This window comes from Myotis lucifugus, unplaced genomic scaffold (assembly GCF_000147115.1).
Source record: "Myotis lucifugus unplaced genomic scaffold, Myoluc2.0 scaffold_484, whole genome shotgun sequence".
NCBI lineage: Eukaryota > Metazoa > Chordata > Mammalia > Chiroptera > Vespertilionidae > Myotis > Myotis lucifugus.
This window is the reverse complement of record NW_005871532.1, coordinates 342,231-370,143: the sequence shown is the minus strand read 5'-3', so window position 1 is coordinate 370,143 and position 27,913 is coordinate 342,231. Positions and strand designations below refer to the sequence as shown.

Here is a 27,913-nt window from a genome sequence, read left to right as displayed (position 1 = left end):
TCATTTGAGTATCCATGGAGCATCCACCCTATTTTTCCTCCTCTCTGCATATTTCATTCTGCCTCTCTCTTGGCCCTTGCCACTGAGACTATTTTTGAATGTGATCATGGCAATGACCCTGATACTCCCAAAGCCATTCATTCTAAGATGCCAGAAAGATTCCCTGTTCTCTGCAGCAGGAGGGAAAAGTCCCATGTCAACAAACTAAGCCACATTGATTTGACTCACCCTCCCCTTGATCCTCAGAGCACTTTCTTTAACCAGCTCTTTCAGGCTCCCTCTCCACCCACTTTAACTCCATTAAGTGCTACCTATGGTCAAGAGAAAGCAAAACAAAATGAGAGAAGCAAGTCCCCAGGAACTGCTATTGGGTTCCTCCTAAAGAATTTTGTCTCCTGCCACAACCGGTTTGGCTCAGTGGATAATGTTGGCCTGTGGACTCAAGGGTCCCAGGTTCGATTCTGGTCAAGGGCATGTACCTTGGTTGTGGGCACATCCCCAGTGGGGGGTGTGCAGGAGGCAGCTGATCAATGTTTCTCATCGATGTTTCTAACTCTCTATCCCTCTCCCTCCCTCTCTGTAAAAAACCAATAATATATATTAATATATATATGTATATATATATGTGTATATATATATATATATATATATGTAGAGAGAGAGAGAGAGAGAGAGAGAGAGAGAGAGAGAATTTTGTCTCCCTGACTCTAGGAACCAATACGTCCCCAGGCATGCACACCATGACCCTTCACGTGCTTCCTGACACACCACATGAAAGCACACACAACCCATGCAACAGACCTAAGTTCCTCACACTTCAGCTAACATATCCACCCAGGCTGAATTCTCCTCAGTATCAGCCAGCACCATCCTACTCCATGTATGTTCCTGCAAAAGAAATGGACAAAGAAGCACTAAGCAATCACTGCCCAATGGTCAGTACAATGTGGGCGGGGCTGGAGCAATAGCATAGCATAAGGCAAAGTGTGTGGACTCTATTGTGGTGCCAGACGGACCCGATTCAAATCTTAGCCTGGTCACTTCTACTAACTGCCTGGCCTGGGGCAGCTTACTTAGCCTCTGTGAACTTCGGTTTTCAAACCTATGAAACACCTCCGTTATGAAGGCAGTAAAAGTGGCAGTCGCATGTGCACAGGGCCTGGGACCCAGCAGGGTGCTCAGTAAGTGGGAGCTCCTACTGCTCCAGGGGCAACGGAGCCCTGAAAGCTCCCGGCGGGCGGGCGCTTCGGGCCTTAGGAAGGGGACGCAGCATGGCGGCCAGAGCGCTCCTCATCCTCACGCAACCGCATCTTGGGATGGGGTTGGATTCCAGCCTAGAGGGCACCTGTGAGGACACTGACGCGAGACAGGAAGTGAGTTGGTCAGGGACCCACCGCAACTTAGTGACAACCAGGACACCATTCCAAGTGCGTCTGGAGGGCTCAACCCGGTGCTCGCTCCCGTCAGGCCGCAGCCGCCAGCAGCCAGGCTGCTCCGACACCTGCGCTCCTCGGCACCAGCGGTCCCTTCCGGACGCGCGAGAGGCAGAGCATCACAGGCCTCTCCCGGGGACAACTCCGCGCGGGCCCGCCGCCATGGCAACGCGAGCTGGGTGAGGACCAGCTCCTCCGGCCCCGCCCACCACGCAGAGGACGTGGACTGCGCCCGGGTCACGTGGAGGTGTGGGGCCTGACAGCTGCTTCCGGGTCAGGCCAGGACGCCGGGCTCCAGTGCCCGCGCTGGGAACGAGGCCGAGCGGGTCGGGGCGCGGGGACCGGGCCGAGGCCGAGCCGAGCGGCTCGCGGCGGCGGCCGGAGGGGGGAGGACGGCGCAGAGCTCCCGCCTCCCGGGCTGAGGGGTGAGTGGAGCCGGCGCCGCCTTCTGGGGCCCGCGGCCCAGGCGCCCCTCGAAGCCGAGGCGGGGCCGGGGGAGCGGAGGGGACGGCCTGCCGGGGAAGAGGGCGGGCGGCTGGCCGGTGGGCGCCGCGGGGCCCAGCTGGAGGGGCGGGCTGTGCGAGGTTCCCAGAGTCGGGCGCTCCTGGCCCGGGCTTGTGGGGGCCGAAGGGGCAAGGCCTCTTGGCCGCTTCTTCAGGGCAGGACCCTGGTCCCCGATCCGCTGAAGCCAGAACAAGACGGGCGCCCGCGTCCCCGCGGAAGCCCCGGCGCTAGGCCTCCCCCAGGGCGAAGGGAGCAGCAGAGTCGCCGTCCCCGCGCGGGGGGATGCGGGCGCGGGGCCTGGGGTCACGGGGCCTGCAGGGCCGGGCCTCTCCGAGGGGCTGGGCGCCGAGTCCTGGACTTGCGGTGGGAAGCCGGTCGGCCCTGGTGAGGCCGAGAGGGTGCCCGCTGCTCCTGGGGCAGGGGTGCTGGGAGCGCAGATGAGAAAGTGGGTGGCCGCCGGGCTGCCGACTTCAGGGAGGAAGGAGGGCTCCGCTCCGGTAGCTCACCTGCCGGGAGGCTGCAGGCCCCGCCAAGGCTGCTGGGGGAGTGAGTGCTCTTGCGAGTGGAGCCAGGCGCGTCCGGCTCCTCCTTCGCGCTGCCGGGAGCTCCCTTTGGCTTCCAGGAGTCCTGCTGAGCGGAGATTTTTGTGTAGCAGCTGAGGACTGTGGAAAGCATCCAGCCCTGGGTCCCGAGCCATCAGACCTAGATCTCTGGAGTAGGAGCTTTCAAACTTCTCTCTAGAAGTACATTTAGTATCACGATCCAGTACATACCTACGTATGAATGGAAAGTTCCACAAAGCAGTGTTTATCCTTATTACATGTGATGCAGTCCAATAATTTCATTACATTTCATTCCCTTTAATTAAAAATGCTAAATTCACTAAATCGATTTACGGGTCCCAAATTGCAGTTTGAAAAATCCTGTCTCCAAGCCACATTTCTTTGGCTTCAATTACTGCCCTGTATTGTCTGCTGCTAGCGAGCAAGGATGGTTACCCGACTTGGATCCTGAGGGTGTTGGGGAGGGACCACCCAGGTGTAGTTGACTGCTTCATTTGTTTAAATATATATCATGTAGCATATTTGACTGCTGTTTTGTACCATAATCTTAATCATTGATGTCTTAATTTGATTGATCATTTGATGAAATAAGCATGTTCTTTAATTTTCTCTATCCTTTGCTGTGTCTGAGAAATAGGAGAGGTCTAGTTTCATTGAGTTGACTTATCCCTACAACATAGTAAGGTAATTTTATTTTAATGTTACAGTGCTGTAAGCATACACTGATTTCCTTTTCTGCTATTTAAAGAAATATCAAGCTGAATAATTAATATATTGAACTAGAGCCTCAGTGCACGGAATTCATGCACTGGGGAGGGGGGCATCCCTCAGCCCCGCCTGCACCCTCTCACAGTCCAGGACCCCTCAGGGGATGTCCGCCTGCTGGCTAAGGCGCGATCCCCGGGACCTGCTTGCTTCTTACCACTCGTCTCACGGCTCCTTAGCAGCAGGCTCCTTACTGCTCAGCTGCTCCTTAGTGCTGCAGTGGAAGCGGGAGAGGCTCCCAGCACTGCTGCTGCGCTTTCCAGTCATGAGCCCGGCTTCTGGTTGAGTGGCACTCCCCCTGTGGGAGCACACTGACCACCAGAGGGCAGCTCCTGTGTTGAGTATCTGCCCCTGGTGGTCAGTGTGCATCATAGCAACTGGTCATTCCGCTCTTCGGTAGATTTGCATATTAGCCTTTTATTATATAGGATACTTCTACATAATTGAATGTATATGGTTTTGGTATATATTTTAAACTTAAGTATAACTTTGAATCAGGTAACATCATTATCCCCCCCCCCCCCCAGGAAAATGTTGTTTTTATCTGTTTATAAATCAGTGAGGCCCTTATATGATAGTATTGTAACAAACATTAAAGAGTGTTGGTGACCAAGTGAGAAGCCTGCATGTGTTGCTCTGTTTAAAGTTTTTTTAAAAGTTGTCACACAGCCTATTGCTACAGAATGTTGAGTGTGAAATGATGTTACCTGATTTCAGTAGGTCAGTTTATAGGGCATATATTTAAGACCAGTTTAATGGTGTTAATTTTTGTTGAGGATGCCTCCATATTATTTGGAACATGGAAAGCAAAGGCACAGCCATCAGGGAAGAATTGCTCAAATTAAACTTAATCAATGGGGCCACATTAGATGCCTTAAGAAAGATGCTTATCATCTTTAAACTTTGTATGTTGTAAAATATATCTTCCTTAACTACTTATTGACTATATCTTGGTTATTGATGAGCGAACTGTGTGTTGTCATGTACTAGTCATCCTTTAAATTATCTTTTAATCAGATAAATAGTTGTTTTAAAATATTTAGCTCTAAAACATTTTTTTTTTAATGGTAAGTATTTGAAACATGAAGGAAGATTCTCATTAATTTTTTTTTTCTGGGAATTTCAATAAACAGTTGTGGAGAATTTACCCTGGTGAATGTGTGTACTTTTTTATAGTTTTCATTTCTTTTGAACCTCAGACTTCTAAATGATCTTTTCCCCTTCTAATTTTTGCTTCTAAACTGGTGAGTTTGGAAATTCACATTGTTAGAACTTTATGTAAAATAAGATTTTATAGCTCTGAGTACTGTTCTTTATATATAACTAGAGGCCCAGTGCACAAAAATTTGTGCACTCGCGGGGGGGGGGGGGGGGGCCCTCAGCCCGGGCTATGCCCTCTTGCAGGCTGGGACCCTCGGAGGATGTCCACTGCTCTGAGGCCCGCTCCCCTGGGGATCGGGCCAAGCTGGCAGTCAGACATTCCTCTGGCAGCCCAGCAGCCCTTGGATGTCCACTTACCAGCAGGGAGCAGACCTAAGCTGCAGTCGGACATTCTTGGTGCTGCTGAGGAGGCGGGAGAGGCTTGTGGCTGAGCAGAGTTCCCCCTGTGGGAGCGCACTGACCACTAGGGGACAGCTCCTGCATTGAGCATCTGCCCCCTGGTGGTCAGTGTATGTCATAGTGACCAGTCATTCCCAGTCGTGCTGCTGTTAAGGTCAATTTGCATATTACCCTTTTATTATATAGGATAGAGGCCTGGTGCACGGGTGGGGGCCAGCTGGTTTGCCCTGAAGGGTGTCCCGGATCAGGGTGGGGGTCCCCACTGGGGTGCCTGGCCAGCCTGGGTGAAGGGCTGATGGCTGTTTGCAGCTGGTCACACCCCCTTCAGGGTGGGGGTCCCCAATGGGGTGCCTGGCCAGTCTGGGTGAAGGGCTGAGGACCATTTTCAGGCTGGCCAAGCCCCCCCGGCAACAGAAGCTCCCAGCTTCTCCTTTTTTTCTTTTTATTCTGGGATTTATTTACCTTCTATAATTGAAACTTTGTAGCCTTGAGTGGAGCTCATAGCCGGCCAGGGCGGGCGGGAAGCTTGGCTTTCTCCATCACTGGGGCAACCAAGCCTCCTCCTTGCTCCAGCTCCGTGGCTGCCGGACGCCATCTTGGTTGGGTTAATTTGCATATAATCACTCTGATTGGCTGGTGGGCGTGGCTTAAGGCATAGCGAAGGTACAGTCAATTTGCATGTTTGCCTTTTATTAGTGTAGATATGTATATATGTATAATATATAATATATAAATTACTAATATTTTTTAGTATCTAAACTATGCGATATGTATTTTGGCTACTCCGAGGCCTATTTATTGACCTCTTAATCATGGGCTGCTTTTTGAGTAAATGAACTCTACATATTTTGAGCCTCATCAGCTGTAATAAGAAAAAGTTCTTAAAAGCTAATATGAATCTGACAGTGATACGAGTTGTACTTAAGGGGTGAAGAAATCATTTAGCTGTAATTGTTGCCTTTGCCTTACATGCAATTAAGCATTAAAAGTTACCATTCCTCCTGTTTTTAACTTTTTCACGATCCTGTTTTGACTCTTATTTCTTTGAGATTAGAATGTAAACAGTCTAACTACTCCCATTGTCTTATTCTAGGTCTGCATGATCTTGCATAGCTTCAGAGAATGTTGTTGTCCTTTATCATTTCCTTCCTCAAAACCATTAGCAGCATCCCAGTGAGGGCACTGTATAGGTTGACATTGAGGTCATTCCACAGCCTCTACTCTTCTTCTGACATGTTTTCCATTCTGAAATGCAAATCATCTATTTTTGCTAAGTGGTTTACTCATTGTACCTTCCTTTATATATAACACTAGAGGGCTGATGCATGAAATTTGTGCCCAGCCTGAACTCTCTCCAATCTGGGACCCCTTGGGGGATGTCCGACTGCCGATTTAGGCCTGAACCAGCAGTCGGACATCCCTCTCACAGTCTGGGACTCCTGGCTCCTAACTGCTCGCTTGCCTGCCTGATTGCCCCTAAACGCTTCCACCTGCCGGCCTGGTCGCCCCCAACTGCCCTCCCCTGCCGGCCCGGTCACCCCCAACTCCCCTCCCCTGCAGGCCTTGTCCCCCACAACTGCCCTCCCCTGCTGGCCCGGTCGCCCCAAATTGCCCTCCCCTGCAGGCCTCTTTCCCCCACAACTGCCCTCCCCTGCCGGCCTAGTTGCCCCCAACTTCCCTCCCCTGCTGGCCCAGTCAGCCCTAACTGCCCTCCCCTGATGTCCTGGTCGCCCCTAACTGCCCTCCCCTGCTTGCCATCTTGTGGCGGCCATCTTGTGCGAGGGTGTGATGGCAATTTGCATATTACCTCTTTATTATATAGGATTATTCCTGAAAGTCTGCAGGAAATGTCTTTTCTTTCCTCATGAAAACCTACTTACTTTTATTTCGTAACTGATGACTCTTCTTTCTTGACGTCTCTCTTTTCTGTACTGTCTGCACTGCTTTTCTTGAGTTGCTTTGTATTGTTTGTGTACCTTGTTTTTACCCTTTTAGATTGTAAACTCATAGTAGACAGGAAGCTCAGATATCTTTGAATCTCTAGGACACCTAGCACAGGGTTTATGAGAGCTTGGTTCCTGGATCATGTGACTCAGAATTAACTGCATTTATGGTTAAATTGTAGCTCTCTGAAAATTGTGCCCTAGACTTACTGAATCAAATTCTAGGTATGTGACTTGCAATTCTTCCGTTCAGTAAAATTTGAGCATCACTGACCTAGCGTATACTTTAAGGTACAGTAGGTACATTCATATAATTTTTGTTTCAAGTGATATCAATGAACTGAGCAGCCAGTAGGCTGGCTTACTCTTTTAGGGCTTTGGAGTCAGGCAGCCTAGATTTGAATCCTGTCTCACTAGCCCTCTATAATAATAAAAGCATAATATGTTAATTAGACCAGACATCCTTCTGGACGAAGCCGCGGCAGCAGGCAGAGGCAGAGGCAGCCGCTGTGGATGTGGAGGTGGAGAACCTTGCATGAATTTCGTGCATGAAGCCTCTAGTCTGACTATAACATTTCTGCCTTAGTTTTCCAATCTATTAAATGGGATTAATAATAGTACCTTTCATCAGGATGTTGTATAATTGAACATATGTAAAACAACATAATACAAGACACATAATAAAACTCAAAAGATTGTATCTGTTTTTAAAAGGATGATCAGCCTGCAATGGTCATTGAAGTAATGAAAAGTGAGACTAGGTTCCATGTCAATCATTGTTAATTGCTCTTGGTTATCAGATAGTGTTTTAAGTCATAGAGGTGTTTTGTTTTAGGATTTTGGTATCAAATTAGCATGTCAGTTTTTTTCCTCTTCATCGCCCCATTGCCTGAAGGATAAAATGCAAACTTTTCAACAGAGAGCTGCCCCTCAGCACCTGGCCCTGCCAGCCATCTTCCTCTCCAGCCCTCTTCCCACACACTCCGTGGCAGCGACGCCACATTTCTCACTGACACGTATTTGGGCCTTTCCATGTGCTGTACTCTAGGGAAAGATGTGGCTCTCTGCTAAGACTCATCCTTCGTGAGGAGAGTCACTCCGTGGTGTTCTCAAAGGGCTTTGTACATTCTTTGTATCACCTTTGTGTACATCTGTCTTCTTGTGGAGGGAAAAGGATTTTGTCCTAGAATATGTTCCCAGTACATTTTAAATAATTAGTCCACCTCTGTTAGAGGTGGGAGATGTTTAGTTGTAATTTGACTCAGATAAGCTTTGTGTTTGGAGTTTTCTACTCTCAGCTTTCATCATAACTACTATTATTGACTACTTACCACATGACAGGCACAGCTAGATGTTTTAAAAACTTTAATCTTCACTATGACTCTATGAAATAACTATTAATAGCTCCATTTTACAAGTGAGGAAATAGGCATAGAGAGTAAGGTAACTTGCTCAAATTTCAATGTTGATTCATAATTGAACTCAGGCCAAACTGAAGCTCACGCTCTTAATCATAGTATTCTTCTAAGAACAGGAGATTTAGGCCTGACCAGTTCGCTCAATGGTTAGAGTGTCACCCTGCACACCAAAGGATCACAGGTTCCATTCCCAGTCAAGGGCATGTACCTGGGTTGCAGGTTGGATCCCCAGCCCTAGTCTAGGTGCATGGGGGAGGCAACCAATCCATGTTTCTCTTTCTCTTCCCCCTCACTCCCTTCCTCTCTCTAAAAATCAGTGGAAAAATATCCCTGGGTGAGGATTAACACCAAAAAGAGATTAGGAGATGAAGCAGATGACAGGCTGCTGGAGCTCAGGGCTGTGCCTGTGTGAAGCCTGGGCTGACTGGGATCTGTTATTGGTACTTTAGAGACAGAGTATTTAAACTAAAACTCTTCTTAGATTAATGCTTTTCCAGTGGTTTTCAATAGTCCCTTTCCATCCTTTCATACTCCTGATTGGAATACTTGATTTTCATTTCATTGCCAGAAGATATTCATATTTATTCTCAGTAAAATTCACTTTTTCATTCATCCAATGAGTATTTGTTGCCATGTGGCAGACACTGTTCCCTGTAACACTGGACCAGACTGATGGCTCCTGCTTTTGTGGGTTCGGTTCTGGGGGAGAGGGACCTAGAACCAAGACAAAGAGAAGTGCTGTAACAGAATGAAAGAGGGTGAGATAATGAGTGATGGAAAGTAGCAGTGGTGCTGTTTTTGATGGGGTCCTCAGAGGCAGCCTGGTGAGAAGATAGCCTTTCTGTTTAAATTTGAGGCTTAAAGCTGAGATGAAGCCAGCTAAGCCAAGAGCCAGGGAAAGGGCATGCATCCCTGTGAACCCACTGAGAGGCGGGCGTCACCCGATAGGCGAGGGAAAGAGTGGAAGAAGTAGGGTGAGAGAGGTAGAGAACAGATTAAATGAAGTCCTGAAGACTGTGATAAAGAGCTTGCATTTTTTCCTAAGTGTGAAGGGAAGCCATTGGAGAGTTTGAAGGACATGATTGGACTTACATTTTGAGAAGATCACTTGGCTGCTTTGTGGAGAATAAATTGTGCAGTCCTGAGTGAGAGGCTGATGGAGGCTTGGACCAGAAAAAGTGATGAAGATGGAGAGAATTGGGGTGTTTAGAGGTAGTTGATGAGTCCTGCTGATTAATTACATGGGGTGTGAGAGGAAGACAAATCGAATATGACTGACGATAGGGACTGGTGGAGGAGGAGCAGGTTTGAGGAGGGAAGTAAGAGTTCTCTTTGCCCCTGATTACACATCCCCACCCTCCAAAGATACCATAATCTGAATTTTGTGCTTCTTATTCTCTGACTTTTCTTTATAGTTTTTACCACATGTATGTGGCCCTACACAATATGATGATTAATTTTCTATGGGTTTGAAATTTTAATAAGTGGGATTGTGTTGCACTTTTCCCTTGTGATTAGTTATTTTATTCATTCTCCAGGAAGCAGTCCTGGGGAACTGTCAATTGTTAATTTCCATCCTGTGTACTTCATCTTCTGAACATAACACCATTATCCAACTGCCTATTATTGGATGCAAGACCCTTTTTGTTTTCCACCAGGACTTTGTAATTTCAAAACACACTGTTGTGGACATTTTTTGCTTTTCTCCTGGTCACCCGAGAAGAATTGCTGTGTCACAGGGAGTGTGCGTCTAACTTCACTGGACAGTGATCACTTGTTCTGCAAGGTGTTTGTGTTCCCACCAGCAGTGGAGGAGTCCCTATTCTTCCACATTTTCTCCAGCACTTGGTGTTGTCAGAGTTTTTAAATTTTGCTGATTTATATAAAATGGTATTTCATTGAGAGTTTAATTTTTTATATTGGAATATTATTGAATTTGAACATCTTTCATACATATTTATTAATCATTCAAATTTTATCTTCTGTTAAATACTTGTTCATGTCTTTTGTCCATTCTTCTGTTGGGTTAGTTGCCTTTTTCATACTGTTTTCAAGAGTTCTCTATATTAGTTACATGTGTTGTGAGTATCTTTTTCCAGTTGCCTTTTTAAGGGTTTAATGTCTTTTTCATGATCTAAAGTTTTTCATTTTCTGGTCAATTTTTTCTTTATGAGTTCCTTTTGTGTTTTGTTTATGAAATATTTTCCTATATCAAGATCTTAAAGCTCTTCTATTAGAAAAATGTAACTATTTTCTTATAAGGATAAAATTTGCCTTTCACATTTTATCTGGGGTTGAGTTTTTCTAAGTTGTGAGGTGAGGATTAACTTTGATTTTCCCCACATTGATAGTCACTGTCTTGAGACCAGTTATTGAGTAGTTTAGCCTTTTGCTGTGAATCTCTATGCCACTTCTTGCCGTATTACAGCCACCTGTGTCTGCCCTGCCTTTTCTGTTTCATTGATCTGTGCCCCACTGGCCCCCACCCCCCACCTCATGCTTTTTTTAACATGTACAGTCCATGCTTGTGATGTTTGTTATTCATGGTACATATGTAAAGTTGCCACAAATACTGAATTAGTGAATCTGGAACCATTGCTCCCAGGGGAAATACACAGTTAGGTTCCTGCCAGCCTTTGGTCACAACGTTTTCATCAACTGATCAATACAAACCTGGTTCTTTATGTGTTTCGGGCTAAAGTAAACATCTTGTTCGATATATATTGTTAATTGTTAACTTTGAATTTATAGTGAGCGGCATTATAGTTCATGCCTAAATAAATTTAATATGTATTTTCTGTATGAGGCTCATCACAACCTTCTTACACGTAGGAACACTAGATGACACTTTAGCACTACATTTGGGGCCATTTTCAATAGTGAAATCACTTCAGAAAACGCACAGAGATATGGAAAACATGGCACTGAAAGATCGTGGAAAGGACACTTGTGTACAGGCTGAGACGACAAGGCGGAGTGCCATCTTGTTCTACCTCAGCTGGAGCACACGTCGGGCTACTCATATTTTTTGTTGCTTTGGGAGTATTTGCAAATGTTCCAAGTTTTGAATAAAAATGCTCCAAATATTGCTTTTTGGATTGCCACGGATGCTAGTGCGCAGGTGGCTCTGCAGGTGAGGGACTTCCTGTTAATGAGGTTCGCCTTTACTATGAAATCTTGGCAGCGGGGGGAGGGGGGGAGAGGGAAGGGGGGAGGTGAGTTTTTCAGAAAACCCTTAATTTTAGCATTTCCCTTCCCATTCATGTTTACACCTTTACAATATTTTATTTTCAAAGAGCAGTTTAATGCAATGAATCTCTCAAATACTATGTTCTTATTGACAGATGCCATTATCTTAAAAAAGAGACTCCTTTTTTGTGAATAATTTGTGATGTTTGTAATCATGATATTGATACCTAGTTCATAGCTAAATGAGCTAAGAATTTTAGGAAAGAATTGCAACTCTTAAAATCTTGAAAACAAGTCTAAATTATTAATCCCTTATTCTGATTTCTGAGGATCATATTATCTCATAGATACTGTTAATAACTTAAGACAGTGGTTCTCAACCTTCCTAATGCTGCGACCCTTTAATATCGTTCCTCATGTTGTGGTGACCCCCAACCATAAAATTATTTTCGTTGCTACTTCATAACTAATTTTGCTACTGTTATGAATCGTAATGTAAATATCTGATATGCAGGATGTATTTTCATTGTTACAAATTGAGCATAATTAAAGCATAGTGATTAATCACAAAAACAATATGTAATTATATATGTGTCTTCCGATGGTCTTAGGCAACCCTTGTGAAAGGGTCGTTCAACCCCCAAAGGGGTCGCGACCCACAGGTTGTCGACCCACAGGTTGAGAACCACTGACTTAAGGTATAAGTTTTGGAAAGGCAAGTGCCTTTTGGAGGTTGTAATTTAAATGTTAACTCTATAGTTCCTCATGAATTAGTGACATTTCTCCATGTGAACATTAGTAAAGGAGTCCAAGAAAAAATAAAGATCATAAATCAAATTTCCCATGAAATGCATTTATTGAGACTAACTTATCCCTTACTCACTGTTTGAAAGCCTTCAGTGAATTGCTGGTATTAATTTGATGAGTGTGCTGAGAGTAAGAACCAGAAATTTTGGACTCGACCTATGTTTGTTTTTTTACATATTATATATTTTATTCATTAATTTTTAAAAATATTTTCCATTGTAAAATATATATAACAAAATGTATCATTTTTTAAAAAAAGATTAAAAGGAGAGAGAGAGAGAGAGAGAGAGAGAGAGAAAGAGAGAGAGAAATGTTAATGTGAGAGTGACACATCAATCAGCTGCCTCCTACATGCCCCCTACCAGGGATGGAGCCCATAATCTGGGCATGTGCCCTGATTGGGAATGGAACTGGCGACCTTTCAGCGTGTGGGATGACACCCAGCCAACTGAGCCACAATGGCCAGAGCTCATTTTTATCATGTTTAAGTGTAGAGTTCAGTGGTATCAAGTACATTCACATTGTTGTACAATCATCACCACAATCTATCTTCTTTAGGATTTTTTCATATTCCCAGACTGAAACTCTGTATCCATTAATCAATAACTCCCTATTCCCCACTCTTCCCGGCCCATAATTCTACTTTCTGTCTCTATGAATTTGATTACTGTATGATTCCTCTTATATGAGCTATATAGCTCATATAAGTTAATCATACAGTAATTGTCCTTTTGTGTCTGGCTTATTTCTTTTAACAGTGTCTTCAAGATTCATCCATGTGTTAGCATGTATCAGAATTTCCTTCCTTTTCAAAGCTGAATAATATTCCATCATATTTACATAGAACATTTTGTTTATCTATTCATTCATATGTCCATAGATATTTGAGTTGTTTCCATCTTTTGGCTATCTATACTAATAAAAGGGTAATATGCTAATTAAAACGGACATTTTCCAGCCGTCCTTCCAGACAAAGCCACAGTGGCGGAGGGTGAGGCAGAAGCTGTTAGGAGTGATCAGGCCAGCAGGGGAGAGCAGTTAGGGGCGTTCAGGCTGACAGGGGAGCAGTTAGGGGTGATTTGGCTGGCAGGGGAGCAGTTAGGGGTGATCAGGCTGGCAGGCAGAGGTGGTTAGGGGTGATCAGACAGGCAGGCAGAGGCAGTTAGGGGCAATCAGGCAGGCAGGCAGAGTGGTTAGGGGTGATCAGGCAGGCAGGCAGGTGAGCGATTAGGAGCCAGCTGTCCTGGATTGGAGAGGGTGCAGGCTGGGCTGAAGGACTCCCCCATGCATGAATTTCATGCACCAGGCTTTTATATATCTATAATAATAAAAGTATAATATGCTAATTAGACTGGATGACCTTCTGGACAAAGCCAGGGCTGCGAGGGAAGCCGGGTCACGGGTGCCAGAGGGAAGCCAGTGCCAGCAGCTGGGGGAAGGAAGGCCTATTCTTACACGAATTTCGTGCATCAGGCCTCTAGTATGTATATATAAGCCTAAGCAACCATTACGACTGAACAACCGGAACAACTGGTCGCTATGATGCATAGACCACCAGGGGGCAGATGCTCAACGCAGGAACTGCCCCCTGGTGGTCATTGCGCTCCTACAGCAGGAGCACTGCTCAGCCAGCAACCAGGCTCACGGCTGGCAAGCACAACTGAGGCGGTGGGAGCCTCTCCTACCTCCGCAGCAGCGCTACCAAGTGGCGGCAGTGGCAGGTGCAGTGGGGCTGGGAAGAGTGGCAGTGGAGCTGTGCTTGGCCCCGGCTGGGGCTCCTCCCCGGCTGCCTGCCTCTTTGGCACTGCTACACCCCTCAGGGGGATTTCGGACTGCTGGGGATTGGGCCAAAATTGGCAGTCCAACATTCCCCTGGGGGGTCCCAGATTGTGAGAGGGCACAGGCCAGGCTGAGGGACCCCACCCATTTACAAATCTGTGCACCAGGCCTCTAGTTGTGAATAATGCTGTTACGAACACTGGTGTACAGATATCTACTCAAGTCACTGCTTTCAGTTCTTTTGGTATATACCCAGAAGTGGGATTGCTGGATCATATGGTAATTCTATGTTTAATTTTTTGAGGATCTGCCATTCTGTTTTCCATAGCAGCTACACCATTTTATATTCTCACCAGCAATGCACGTATATTAATCTGTAGTTACTAAAGTATCTATTGTTTTGAAGTATGACATAAATTATTAATTCTTGCATATGAAATACACTAGAGGCCCGGTGCATGAAATTTGTGCACAGGTGCAGTCCCTAGGCCTGGCTGGCAATCAAACTGTGAGTGTCTGGCATGGAAGGGCAGGTTCTAGCTGACCTCTGGGCCCTGGGCAGCACCTGGGCCCCTGAGCCCCCGTGCGCCCCCCTCCACCTGAGTCACGCCACCCGAGTCCCCACACAGAGATGCGGTGAGCACGGCCAGATACCACGGGGTGCAGCATGGACCTCTGGACCGCCCAGTGGTGTCTCACGGAAGCCAGGCATGCAGCACGCTCTCTCCCAGCTGGCATCATATACCGGCTCCTGCGCAACCCATGGGGAGTCCGACCAGCCCCTGTGGTCCTGGCGGCTGCAGCCCTGCTCACCTGGAAGAGGCCTTGCAGGTGTGGGGCGGGCTCCTTGCAGGCACCCAGCACCTGAGCATGGGGGCTTCCCCAGAGTGTGAGCCCTGGCATCCTGAGGGTAGGTAGGGGGAATGAGAGCAAGCTCGGTGGACAGCCCGCATTCTAACCGCACCTCTGTCCCTGTCACCCACACCCCAGGTAGCCGGTGAGAGGTTACAGCCCCCCGCTCGGGCACTGCAGGTCACTGCCACCCACCCCCAGTTCCCCATCCCAGCCTGGGGCCCAGTTTAGATTGGGCGATCATGGCCTGCCGGTCTCTGGTCGCTGTCTGCGGGGCGATTGGTCGAAGCTGGGCCCCCTGCCTGGCTTCCTCAGCACCTGGGAGCTGGGTGGCAGCCCCACCTGACGCTGCCACCACTGGTTGCCGTCTGCCGGGTGATCAGGCCCCCGCTTGCACCCACCTTGGCCTGGCACTGCCTGCTCACCTGTTCCATCATCCCGCTGCGGTCCTGCTCTCGTAGGGGCCCATTGGGGGCCCCACCGCTGCCAGCGCCGCCTCACTGACACTTGCCATGTTTCGTGCAGCCCCCTGGTGGTCAGTGAACATCATAGCGAGTGGTTGAACTCTCGGTCGAGGGGATAATTTGCATATTAGGATTTTATTATATAGGAGGATGATATGGATACCAAAATCAAATATTCAGTATTAAAACAATTGTGGCTGTAGATTTTGCAAAAGAATTTAGCTTGATAGCAGGTATTTCTGACTCTGTTATGGATTTATTGCTCAGTCATGTCATCTTTATTTTTGGAATCTTTATGGAGTGGTAGACATAAGTATATGCTTATTGGTAGATATGAAACAGTTTTGTTCATAAATACTCTGATCTCAAAGTTTACTAATAAACCTGTCTTTAATATTTTATAAAATTCACTTGATATACACAATCAGAATTGATTAGAAAACTCAGTGGTTAGTACATTTACTGAGTGCCAGTTTAGTGCAAAGTTCCAGTCCATGATCATGCAGAGAAGCATTATGGTCCTTACCCTCAAGAACTGTTCAGTCTACGACACAAGCATAAACGTGAAAATCACATCATTACGCACGAGTGGTATAGTGCAAAGTAGAAGTATATGGGACACAAAGGAAAGATTCCATGCCAATATGTGATTGGTTAGTTGCTCACTGAATATTTTAGGCAATAGATACCATGGACTCAGCTTATGGGAAACCGATGATTATGGCAGGAGGTATCTGAAAAATGAGCTAGGCACTGAAGGATCCATAAAATTTAGATAGGTGGAGAGGACAGGGGAAGAGCTTCCAGCTGGGAAGGAATGATATTATAAATGTCAGGCATTTTTACTGTCTGAATCATTAATTGGCATTAATTAACATAGACCTGGGACCAAAAACAATTAGATTGAATCTATTTAACAAAAATTGCTAGTCCCCCAGCCCTACATTACTGCTACCATGTTCCCTGAGTGGTGATGGTAGGAGTAGTAGGAGTAGCAGTAGAAGTAATAGTAATAAGCTTGTATTTATTAAGTGCCTTCTATGTACCAGGCACTGTGGTAAACACTTTTTACCCATATTGTCACTATCTCAGCACCCTGTGCCCCCTTTTATGGATAAGGCAATAATGAAGACCCAAGAGAACTGAAGAAGCTTGCCCACAGTCACACATAGTAGAGACAGTCATGATTATATCAGGCAACCAGCACTTCTGTTACCACCAGACAATGCTACCATAGGCCATGCTAAGCAGCACTAAATGTGGAAAAGACTAGTGACTTTTTAAAAATATTTTTATTGCTTTCAGAAGGAAGGGAGAGGGCGAGAGAGAGAGAGAGAGAGAGAGAGAAGAGGGAAACATCAGTGATGAGAGAATCATTGATCTGCTGCCACCTGCATGCCCCCCACTGGGGATCGAGCCTGCAACCCAGGCATGTGCCCTGACTGGGAATTGAATTGTGACCTCCTGGTTCAGAGGTCGATGCTCAACCACTAAGTCATGCGGGCTGGGCAGGATTAATGAACTTTTTAATGACCTGTAAACTTTCGTAAACTCTGTGTGGCTGATGTTTAATGTTCTGGCAATACCTGGTTATGAACCAGAATGGTTGTAAACTCCTCTAGAACACCAGTTTCCAACTGGAGTGCGTAATCATTTTTAAAACATGCAGTAGCTGACTACTTAGTCAGGGGCACTGACCTCTTTCCCCTTAGATTGTCAAGTAAAACAATGACAACAGCCATACAACCATAGCTGTCCACTGTGACTGAATAAAAATTGTACCTATTTTTTGTCAGATTGGCAAAAAAATATAATGTGCTGTAAAATATTAATGATTAGGTTATATGTGTCATGAGATGAGAAAGTTGAAAAGCGCTTGTCTAGAAGGCCTTATTTTAACTTAATAGCTTCTGTTGCTGCTCAGGAGTAGAGACAATGGGCACAATCTGTCCTGTAAGCAGCTGAGTAATGAATGACCTTAAACTTGTGTATTCACCACTGAGATAGCATGCACATAGTTTTCTTTGGATGAAAATGAATCCATTCAAGAAACGAATATTCATTGCTCTTTTGACAGGAAGAAGTTATGAGTATTTTTTCCCTTCTGGTGACTAAACCATTCAGTATTGCTGCTTAGTTTTGTGATTCAATTTGATGTAGTTACAAGAGGTATTTGGGGTGTAGTGGTTTTCATATATTTTAATAAGTTGTATTTCTATGATTTTTATGTGATGCCACATATTGTTGACAGGAAATACTTGTTTTTTAGTAAAGACAGCATGACTCAATAGATTAGAGTCCAGAAAGTCTGACTCAGCATGCTGTTTGGGCCACAGAAACCTGAGCAGTCACCTCAGTCTCAGAGCCTGGAAACAGAGATAAGTGACAGTTTGTCTGTTTCAGAGGCTGGCTGTGGAAAACTGCTGGGCTTTAATTGTTAATCTCAGTGTGGGGCACTTGGCTTTTGGGGAACATGAATTTGAGAGTAAATGTATCTACTCCTGAATTTTGAGTAAGTACAACAAGCTTTGAGATTTTCCCAAATTGAGTCCGGGCGGGTAGAAAGGGTGCGTGTGCCAGTTTGTGAAGGAGCTGGGAGGTGCAGTAAGGTTGGGACTCTTCCTTGGATGCTGTTGAATTAAAGGGTGTAGTGAATGTTAAACTGTTTTTGTTGTTCTTGCTGAAAGTTTTTGGAAAGTGTTTTTCTATATTTAGACCACAGCAAGCAGGTCAGTCATATTTGCAAATGTGCAGTTGTAAATGAGAAAACTTTCTCTTTTTTCAATATCAAATATGCCTCATGTGCATTGTAGTTGTTTAGTAGAAAATACATACAGGTCTGAGGCTGTAATCCCTGATAAGAGTCACAGCTTTAGACGTCTTTGGACTAAAGAGTTTGAGTTAGGTATTTTAACATCTGGTACTGTTAGATTCAGTGCAGTGAGAAGCAAGGAGGGTAATAGCAGTGACTCACCAACAGCATCATTCAAGGACTAAGCGGGAGTCTGAATTCTCATTTCACTTGGCAATGTTGGAGTTTTTAAAAAAATATTCTATCTTGCAAAGTTGATGTGCTACTTTGTTGCACTTAAATGTGGTTTAGTATACAGTTGAGAAAGACTAAAAAACAGGGTGGTTCATAGCAGGTTATGAAATGGTGTGTCATGATAATGGATTTATCAGCTACACTCAAGTTTTGCACTTGGAATGCGTAAATTTGTGAATTGGTGAACTATAATTCTATAGAATAGTTCTGAAAGTTTATTAGAACCTATTTTCCTTTCTTTTCATCTCAAGAAGGTATCCACTTAAGTATCTATATATATAAAAGCCTAAGTGACCGTTAAACCAAACAACTGGAACTATGACGTGCACTGACCACCAGGGAGCAGCCGCTCAATGCAGGAACTGCCCCCTGGTGGTCAGTATGCTCCCATAGCCAACCTTCCGCGGCTGGCCAACCTCCCCTATCCCTCCTCCATTCCCCCGACCCTCCCCCCCGCCCCCCGCCTTCAGGCCCAATCGGCCCAGTCCCAATTGGCCCGGCCCTGATTGGGACTGGGCAAGACGACCTGATTGGTCCTGATCGCTGGCCAAGCCTAGGGACCCCATCCGTGCATGAATTCCTGCACTGGGCCTCTACTATCACATAAAGCTTAGGAAAGGTACTAAGATAGAATTTCAGGTTTACCTATAAACGAAATTAAGAGTGAGACTGTCTAGCCTCATTATATTGACTTGGACAATGTCCCTGAAGTGTTTTTATGAAAATGATAATGTAGATATATGTTTATTGACAAAGTTTTTCATGAGCTATTTAGCGAAAAGGCAGTTTACAAACTATATATGTAAAGTAATTTAATCTTTGTGTAAAAACTACGTATCTACACAGCATGAGAAGTTGTCTGGAAACATATGCACCGTAAGGGGCATACTCGGGTTTAATCTACTTGCCGAATCTGTTGACCAAAGCTTCCAGGTTCGGCTGTGGCTCTAGACATGCTTCTGATAAGGACAGGTTTGGGTAACACTTACTTCCATGCTTCACTTAGCTAATAAAAAGGGAAAGTACATCTACACAAAAACTATATGCTGTTATAGGTGTTTTTTTCCCATTGAACATTTGAAAAATTCAGAATGTAAATCACTGGTATTTTTAAAGCAATTGAACATTTAAAAATTTCAGAATGTGTATCACTTGTATTTTTAAAGAAATTATTTAGGAAAAAGCTTTTAAAAAAAATTTTCACCCAAGGATATGTTTTATTGATTTTTCTTTAGAGAGAGAGGAAGGGGGAAGGGAGAGAGAGAGAGAAACATTGATGTGAGAGAGAAACATTGATTGGTTGCCTCCTGTACACAGCCTGACCAGGTACGTGCCCTTACTGGGAATCAAACCACGACCTTTTTTTGAAAATGGGGCAACACTCCAACCAACTGAACAACCCAACCTGAGCTAGAAAAAAGCTTATTAATAGTCCTTTAGTAATTCATTTATTTAATCTTTCATGGAGGGAAAAATATATATAGAGTAGTTATGCTTTATTGGGATATACTTAATGCTGAAGATCAGAACGATTTGGAAAAGAAATAAAAGTCCTAGCTAACCTAAAATGTCCAAGACACTAGCAGGGTTTGAGTATAGTAGGGGTCTTTCATAAAAGGGAGCTTTCCCGTATGAGGTTAAAAATCCACAAAACTAAAGTTAAATGGGCTTAAAAATAATAAAAGAAATACTTAGAAAATTCGAGAAAGCTAATAACCTTAAAAGATTCTTCGATGGTCTCTGAGAGATTCCCCCCACAGACTTATTTTGTTATTATTGACCTCCTGCACCCTCCCCCCCAAAGAACTCAGCCTATAAATATCTCTCTTATCCTTTTTTTTAAAAAAGAACAAGCTATAAAAACTCTCCAGAACATTTGATTTTTCTTCATCCACTGTCCCATCTCTTCTGCTTTCATTGAAGCTTCTCAAAGGCCTGGTCTACACTCACGGTCTTCCAATGTGTACCCGCTTGTCTGTCCCGAAAATGCTTCCCCAAGATGAATAAACTAATTGCCCAGGGGCTTTAAAATTCTCACCATTTTTAACCTCTTGATATTCTGCATAACGTTTGGTAACCCCCATGCTTGCACTATTCATGGTGACCTATCAAAATTTTTCTTACTCTTATTTCTCTAGGATAAAGTTGAATCTGAAAAATAAGCTGAGTCTCCCATCCACCCTGCAGTCACATGTCCTGCTCCCCCAAAACGTATTTCATGGTTTAGCATTACAGCTCCCTGGCCAGTGCTTGATGTCTCTGTGCCTGGTCACATTGCATTATTTCCTGTGCCTAAATTCTCTCCACTGTTAACCTGATCTTCATCATCCTTCAAGTGCCTCAGTTTTCACCTCCTCCTTCCTTGTTCTGTGGCCTATTTCAGGCATGTGTGATGACCGTGTCATTCCTTGTAGGTTGTGGCTGTCATAAGGGCAGAGTTTGGGCTTTCCTCACACACTTCTTTAGTGCTCCACACAGTGTTTGGCAGAAATACAAAGTGTTTGGCACAAATGCACCGTCTGTTTCCTGTTTGTTGAACAGAATTAAGTAAGACTTTAAGCTCTATGAGGACATTTGTGTTTATAAATTCACTAGAGGCCCCATGCACTGATTCGTGCACCAGTGGGGTCCGTCAGCCTGGCCTGCGGGGATGGGGCCAAAACCTGCTCTTCAACATCCCCTGAGGGGTCCTGTATTGCGAAAGGGTGCAGGCCAGGCCGAGGGACCCTAGTATGCATATGAGATCTTTGATTAATCTCTTCCCACCCTCCCCCTACCCCCTTCCCTCTGAGATTCATCAGTCTGTTCCATGTTTCCATGCCTGTGGTTTCCACTCCTGCATTGAGCGTTTGCCCCCTGGTGGTTAGTGCGTGTCATAGCTACCAGTCAGCCAGTTGAAAGGTCAGCCAGTCACTTAGGCTTTTATATATGTAGATGAATAGGAAAATAATTGATAAGGTGCCCAAGAGAGATAGCAAAATTAACGAAATATATTTGCTCTCCATTTTTATTAAACAAGTGGTAAAGAGATTTTTATTCTTAGACTGTCTTTTAAAAGAAATAGACATTTAAGTGGAGAAAAATGACCAGAATAAAATGTCATCTGACCAAAGGAGCCTAAAGGTGAAATTGTAGAATCTTCATCCAAAATGTTTAACCTAAGTTTTGTTTTCAAATAATTGGAAACAAAATACGGGCAGGTGGTTTTTAGAGTGTAGTGTGTTCTGCCCTTCTCTGATGAATAGATGAGATGGGTTAGTTGTGTATAAGTGGCTTCATGTCAAGTGACTGTCAACAGTTTTAAACTACTTGAGAATGTTTCCCTCTTCTCCACTATGTTTATGCTATGAAAACTCTTCCTGGAGATGTAGCCTTCTCCCTAAACTAATGCATAATTTGAATTACTGCAGTTTATTTTTCAGAACTGTTTCCTGTCCCAGTAGCCTGGATCCTGGGTCGGCTTCCTGCTGCAGGAAGCTCCACTCCTCCTGGTTAGTCCCCAGGAAGAGGTGGCAGGAAGGCCTGACCTCCCAGAGCCCCTTAGGCTTATTTATGACTGTGTCACCTCTGCCTCCTGGAGACAGTTGGGTAATTTGGATGAAATATTTGGCTAACATTGATTAACACATTTAACTTGTCTAGTGAAGGAAGTGACTGCAGGCCTGAGGGTATTCTGTCCACCCTCCACACACTGCACAATGGAGCTTTTGCTTCATGCTGGACATGGCCTATTTACCATTTTCAGTTGCATTGAGTTTCATACTAATTTTGACCTAGTCCTTTGGGGACATAAAGTGCAAATTGTTTGATAGCATTCGTGGGTACTTAGGTGACTAGGTGTTCTGTTGTGATGTTAATCTACTAGAGGCCCAGTACATGGATTTGTGCACCAGTGGGGTCCCTCGGCCTGGCCTATGGGGATCAAGCTGAAACTGGCAGTCCAACATTCCCCAAGGGATCCCAGATTGCAAGAGGGTGCAGGCCAGGCAGAGGGACCTCACTGGTGCACGATCGGGGCTGGGGAATGATCGTGGGAGGGCTCCAGGGCGTGTCCAGCCTGTCTCGCCCAGTCCCGATTGGCTGGACCCCAGCAGCAAGCTAACCTACCGGTTGGAGCGTCTGCCTCCTGGTGGTCAGTGCATGTCATAGCGACTGGTCGAACAATCAAACAAACGGTCGTACAGTTAGCATATTAGGCTTTTGTTATATAGGATTTGGCAAAAGTACACTGAGCAACTTACCCACCAACATGCTCTTAGTCCTTTACAAGAGCATAGTGTAGTCAGGATTGGAGGCACAAAGGAGCTGACATTTTCACAGACGCACTCCACAACTTGATAATGGAACCAAGTGACATCACCCAAGACTCCCTGCTGCCTGACTGAGCACCAATTTAGAACACTTTTACAAATGTGTCAGCACCATGCCAGCTGTAGTGCTAGTCAGGTGTAATTTGACACCTCAGAAAGACATAGATTACCCTCCCACCCCCAAAAAAACTTTTTCAAAGGCTTCACTTAAAGATCTTTTTTCCATCCTGTATTCCTCAGTTTTCATTCTGCTTGTTTTCCACTAATGTTCCTCCTCAAACTGCCTCAACAGATTTTGAGTAGATTTATATTTACTGATTCATTTTGCAATCTTAACTTTCTAATTCAAAGCTCGTGTATTAATGTGTACACTATCTACATTCCTGGAAAGCTTTTTCAATAGAGTCTCCTGGAAAATGGTCAGTGAAGGCACCTGGGACTGCTTTTAAGTCTTTAGGGGGGAAATGAAGGAAAACCTCAGACTGTCTGGAAGAGTTATTCAGCCTGGGGCCATGAGGAATCACCTTTCTATATTCCCTGATTACTTGCTGACAAGGACTTACTTTGACTTGAATATGTGTTTAATATTACCATTCCTCAGTTTGTCTCCATTTAAATCGTGTATAAGATTATTGCTCCTGAATTGCATAGATTTGAATTTAAGTGGTCCTGAAGCTTCCAGTTAAAAGATGCTATTTAATCTCAGGTGACTATTATGCTGACACTGACAGTTCAGCACCCTCCCCACACACTCTTTAATCTTTTTGAACTGCCAATTGCATGGAAGATAGCAGTGTAACTTCTTTGACTTTTTGTTAAACATTTCTAAAGTTTTTCTTGGCATTTGCTTGAGACAGGTCTTTGATAAGAGCTATGGTGCTGCAGCTAATGACATAGCCCCTGCTCCATATTGTCCATTGCTTGTGGTGATAAATTTACAATGAAAAAAAGAACTTTTCAACTTGAAGATTCCTGAAGGCCTAGATGAATGCATGTTTTGACACAATCAGGGCTGGGATAGAGGACACTGCAGGCACTTATCACAACGTGGATAGAACGAAAACAGACTGTATCCTTAAGCTCACAATGAGGATCCTGACAGAGGGCAGCCCTATAGTCTCAAGGGGACTTGTGATATTATGAAATGTATTCCATAGTCTCAACTGGTAAATTGTATAGATACAACTTTGGTTCATTAAGTGGACAAGTGTTTGTACTGGCACAAGAACAGACACATAGATCAAGGAACAGAATAGAGAGCCCAGAAATAAACCCACACCTGAATGGTCAATCTACAACAAAGGAGGCAAGAATATATATTGTTGTAAAGACAGTCTATTCAATAAATGGTGTTGGGAAAACTGGGCAGATAAATGCAAAACAATGAGACTAGATCACTTCTTACACCATAAACAAAAATAAACTAAAAATCAATTAGAGACTTAAATGTAAAACCTGAAACTATTTAACTCCTAGAAGAAAATTTAGTCAGCAAACTCTTTGATATTGACCTTAGCACGATTTTGGGCGGCTATATCTTGGGCAAAGGCAACAGAAGCCAAAATAACTTGGGCAAAAAGCATACTCTGGCTCTGTTTTTGAAAAACATTTCAGAGAGGAAGGGAAAGGGGGAGAGAGAAAAACATCAATGATGAGAGAGAATTATTGATCGGCTGCCTCCTGCATGCCCCCTACTGGGGATCGAGCCTGCAACCCTGACCTGGAATCAAATTGTGACCTCCTGGTTCATAGGACAACTCTCAGCCACTGAGCCACACCGGCCAGGCTCTGGCTCTTTTAAGGATGATTTCTAGAAGTGGCCATAGAATAATTTGTTTTTATCTCATCAACTAGAACTTAATCATATTCTCATTCCTAAATACAAGTAGCTATGTACACAGTTAAACGTTCGTTTACTATGGAGGAAGAGGAGAAAAATATCAGAGGATTCATTCACACTCTTTAGTCTGATATTTAGTCTTTAACTTTCTGTTTAGTCCTTTTTCTTATCACTTACCACATGAACCCTATGCATCAGCCAAAAGCTTTCTTGTTCCCCTGGGTTGAAAATGATGGCCTCTTCCTCGAAATCATGTAGCACTTTTCATCTGTATTGTGAGGCTCATGTGCTGAACTGTTTTGCTGTCTCGTCTACATGTGGTCTTCCTAAGTCATAAGGTCTCACCACAGTATGAGTTCTTGGGAGCAGTGACCGTGTCTTAGATATCTGCAATGCCTAGCCTAGTGCCTTATAAATAATTAGTTCTTAATAAATAGTTCTTATATTAGAAAGATAAATAATCTTGATGACTTCTTGGTTTCTTGTAGAATTTTAGGAAAGGAAGATGGATCAACCTAGTGGAAGGAGTTTTATGCAAGTATTATGTGAAAAATATAGTCCTGAAAACTTTCCTTACCGCCGTGGTCCAGGGATGGGAGTCCATGTCCCAGTTACACCTCAGGGCTCTCCTATGAAAGGTAAGAAAGATAGGATCTAAAACATTTATTTGCTGGACTTACTTAGGACATTAAATCAGAATATTGCCTTTTTGCAAATTTCTTTATTTTGAATTATGAGTCAGTCTTTCTCCCTTGCTATGATTTCATTTTTTGAAAAAAATGAAAGGACTTGTTTTGCTCCTGATTGGTCAAAAGTCATTTAGTTGGACTCATGGGGCAAGAACAATATTTGAGTGATATCATTTCAAATACATATTCTTTCACGAACTGGGAGGGTGCAAGAGACTGCAAAACTACTTTGTCCTCAACAGCCGAACAGCCTCATTGGATTACAAGATAGTCACATTGACGAAACTATAATATGAGGTAGTTTATGTTGAGCCCAATGAATGACACAGTGATTGGGGAAGAAGTTTGAAAGAGAGTTAATATCAGAAAAGAGTTCAAAGCTGTGAGACTTGAACTAACCCCTCAAGAATGTAGAATTTTGTTAGAGAGGAGATAAAGACATTCCAGAAGAGGGATTATGATGTGAGCAAAGATCTACAACTATAAGTGTGCATGCTGTTTTAGCTTAATGTTGTAATGAACAGTTCATAAGATTAGTTCTTTGTAATTATTGAAGATTATTATTGAACAGTGTTTTGGTTCCTATATCCAAAGGTTCCTGAGCATTTATTATTTCTCATTGCAACGATCTTATCACTCCATATCAACTGGAATGACAGAAGGAAGTGGACTTCTTACTTGGTCATTTTTTCAGGCTCCATTCTCTTTCTGAGAAACTTGATACTGATAAGTACTAAGTTGAAAAATCATGCAATGTGAGGCCTCCATTACTAAATATTACCTTTGTGAGTCCTTGTTTTATACCACATAGGGAAAGAGTGGTTGAATTCTCACATTTATCCTTTTTATTAGAGACTGGAGGCCCGATGCACGAAAATCGTGCAAGAGTAGGCCTTCCTTCCCCTGGCTGCCAGCACTGGCTTCCCTCTGGCACCTGGGATCCGAGCTTCCCTCTGGCTGCTGGCAGGCACCTGGGACCTGGGCTTCCATCACAGAGGGAGGCCCTGCCTGCCCGCCACAGCCCGCCTGTCGGTGGCCTGGGCCTCCCTCTTTGGGGCGATCATGGAGCCTCCCAATTGATTGCCCCACCAGCCGAAGGCCTGGACCTCCCTCTGCAGGGCGATCAGGAGGCGATGGCTGGGCCCCTGACCAATCACATCGCACCCGCCTTGGCTGGCCTGGCACCAGTGGGTGTCTTAGCGTGGTCCCGGATAGTCGTCTGGATGGTCATTCCGCTGTTCAGCTGTTTGGTCGATTTGCATATTATGTTTTATTATATAGGATAGTAAGTGATTTTATTGATACATGTAGATGAACAGAAGTAGGTTAGCAGAGACTATCTTCAACGGTTTGAGGTTATTTTAAAAGGCAGCAAAAGGTGAAACTATATACAAGATACTTTTGAACTTTTTTCCATTTTAAAATGGAAAGAACTAAGGCCAATAAGACACTGGTAGTCAGACATGAGTCACGGGAACCTGGTCTTCAGGTGACGAGATGATGGCCTGTGTGATGGATAACAGGCCTCGGGAGGTGAAGCCTCCGGGACTTTCATCTCCTCCTGGTTGGTTTTGAAACAAACTAGTGCCTACTTCATATTTGGTGTCTCCACTTAGAATTCAGAACCCTTGGATCCCATCATAGCCTTTTGATTTTGATTCCTGGGGGCTGCGTGTGTGCAGACAAGAACGAGGCTGACGTAGCAAGTGTTCTGTCTCCCGTGATCCAGATCGCCTCAACCTCCCGAGCGTCCTGGTGCTGAACAGCTGTGGGATCACCTGTGCAGGGGAGGAAACCGAAATCGCTGCCTTTTGTGCTCATGTGTCAGAGCTGGATCTTTCTGACAACAAACTCGAAGACTGGCATGAGGTAAAGCTCTCCTGTCGCTGCCTTTGGGAAATGCAGCAGTGATCCTTGTACTGCTTATGGCATCAAGTATTCTGCTGAACTCGTTCTCACTGGAGATTCTTGTTGTCTGTATGTCGCAAGATACATAACTGGCTGTTTCAGCTGTTCTTATGCTAATTTTTCAATTAACTTGATTATGATTATTAGTTTTTACTAATGTGCACTGAGGAACTTTATTCCAGGCATCCAAAGGTTAATAAGTTGAGAGAAGTTTAGACTGCTAGCAATGCATTAAATTTTCTACTCTTTCACTGGTTTACACATCCTATACGTATTCTCTACTACTACTTTAACATTTATTACTATAAATTGACATAAAAATTGTTTAGGGTTGGAAGTAATATTCTTGTTACTGAAATTTATTCCAAATATTTTAGAACTTTTTCTTACTTTATTAAGTGTCTTTGGTGGTTTGACATAACAGATGTCTTTTGATCTCAGAGTAACTCTAAACCAACTATACAAATAAAAGTATTATAGCACTCTCTCTTATACACTAGAGGCCTGATGCACGAAATTCGTGCAAGGGGCTCAGCCCTTGCAGCCCTTGCTGCCCTGTGGCCCCACAGCCCCGCCCACTGGTCTTTCCAGAAGGTTGTTCCTCTGTCTGGTCTAATTAGCATATTAGCTCTTTATTACATAGGATATCATTGCCTTTCTGATTATAACATTACCTAGTAGAAGCTATCCTTTAGAATAAGGGAAAAGTAGTTTTTCCTGCTTTATTTGTTCTTAATTGGGCTCTTCTTTCTTGCTTGGAAAAGCTTGCTAATGGGTTTTCCTGCCTCAGTTTTGTTCTGCTTCCTCTAACCCAGTGGTTCTCAACCTTGGCTGCACATTAGA

At 44.3% G+C, this 27,913-nt stretch overlaps 1 protein-coding gene across 1 annotated transcript in view; it reads left to right on the top strand.

Annotated features, from left to right (window-relative positions):
* The first annotated feature begins 1,726 nt into the window (after positions 1-1,726).
* The window catches only part of TBCEL (tubulin folding cofactor E like), a 72,664-nt gene continuing 46,477 nt past the window's right edge, over positions 1,727-27,913 (top strand). Inside the window, exons 1-3 of the mRNA XM_006103403.3 lie at positions 1,727-1,858; positions 24,962-25,111; positions 26,892-27,031. Coding sequence (XP_006103465.1) covers positions 24,979-25,111; positions 26,892-27,031 — 273 coding nt within the window. The 5' untranslated portion in view covers positions 1,727-1,858; positions 24,962-24,978. The remainder of the gene's footprint in view (positions 1,859-24,961; positions 25,112-26,891; positions 27,032-27,913) is intronic.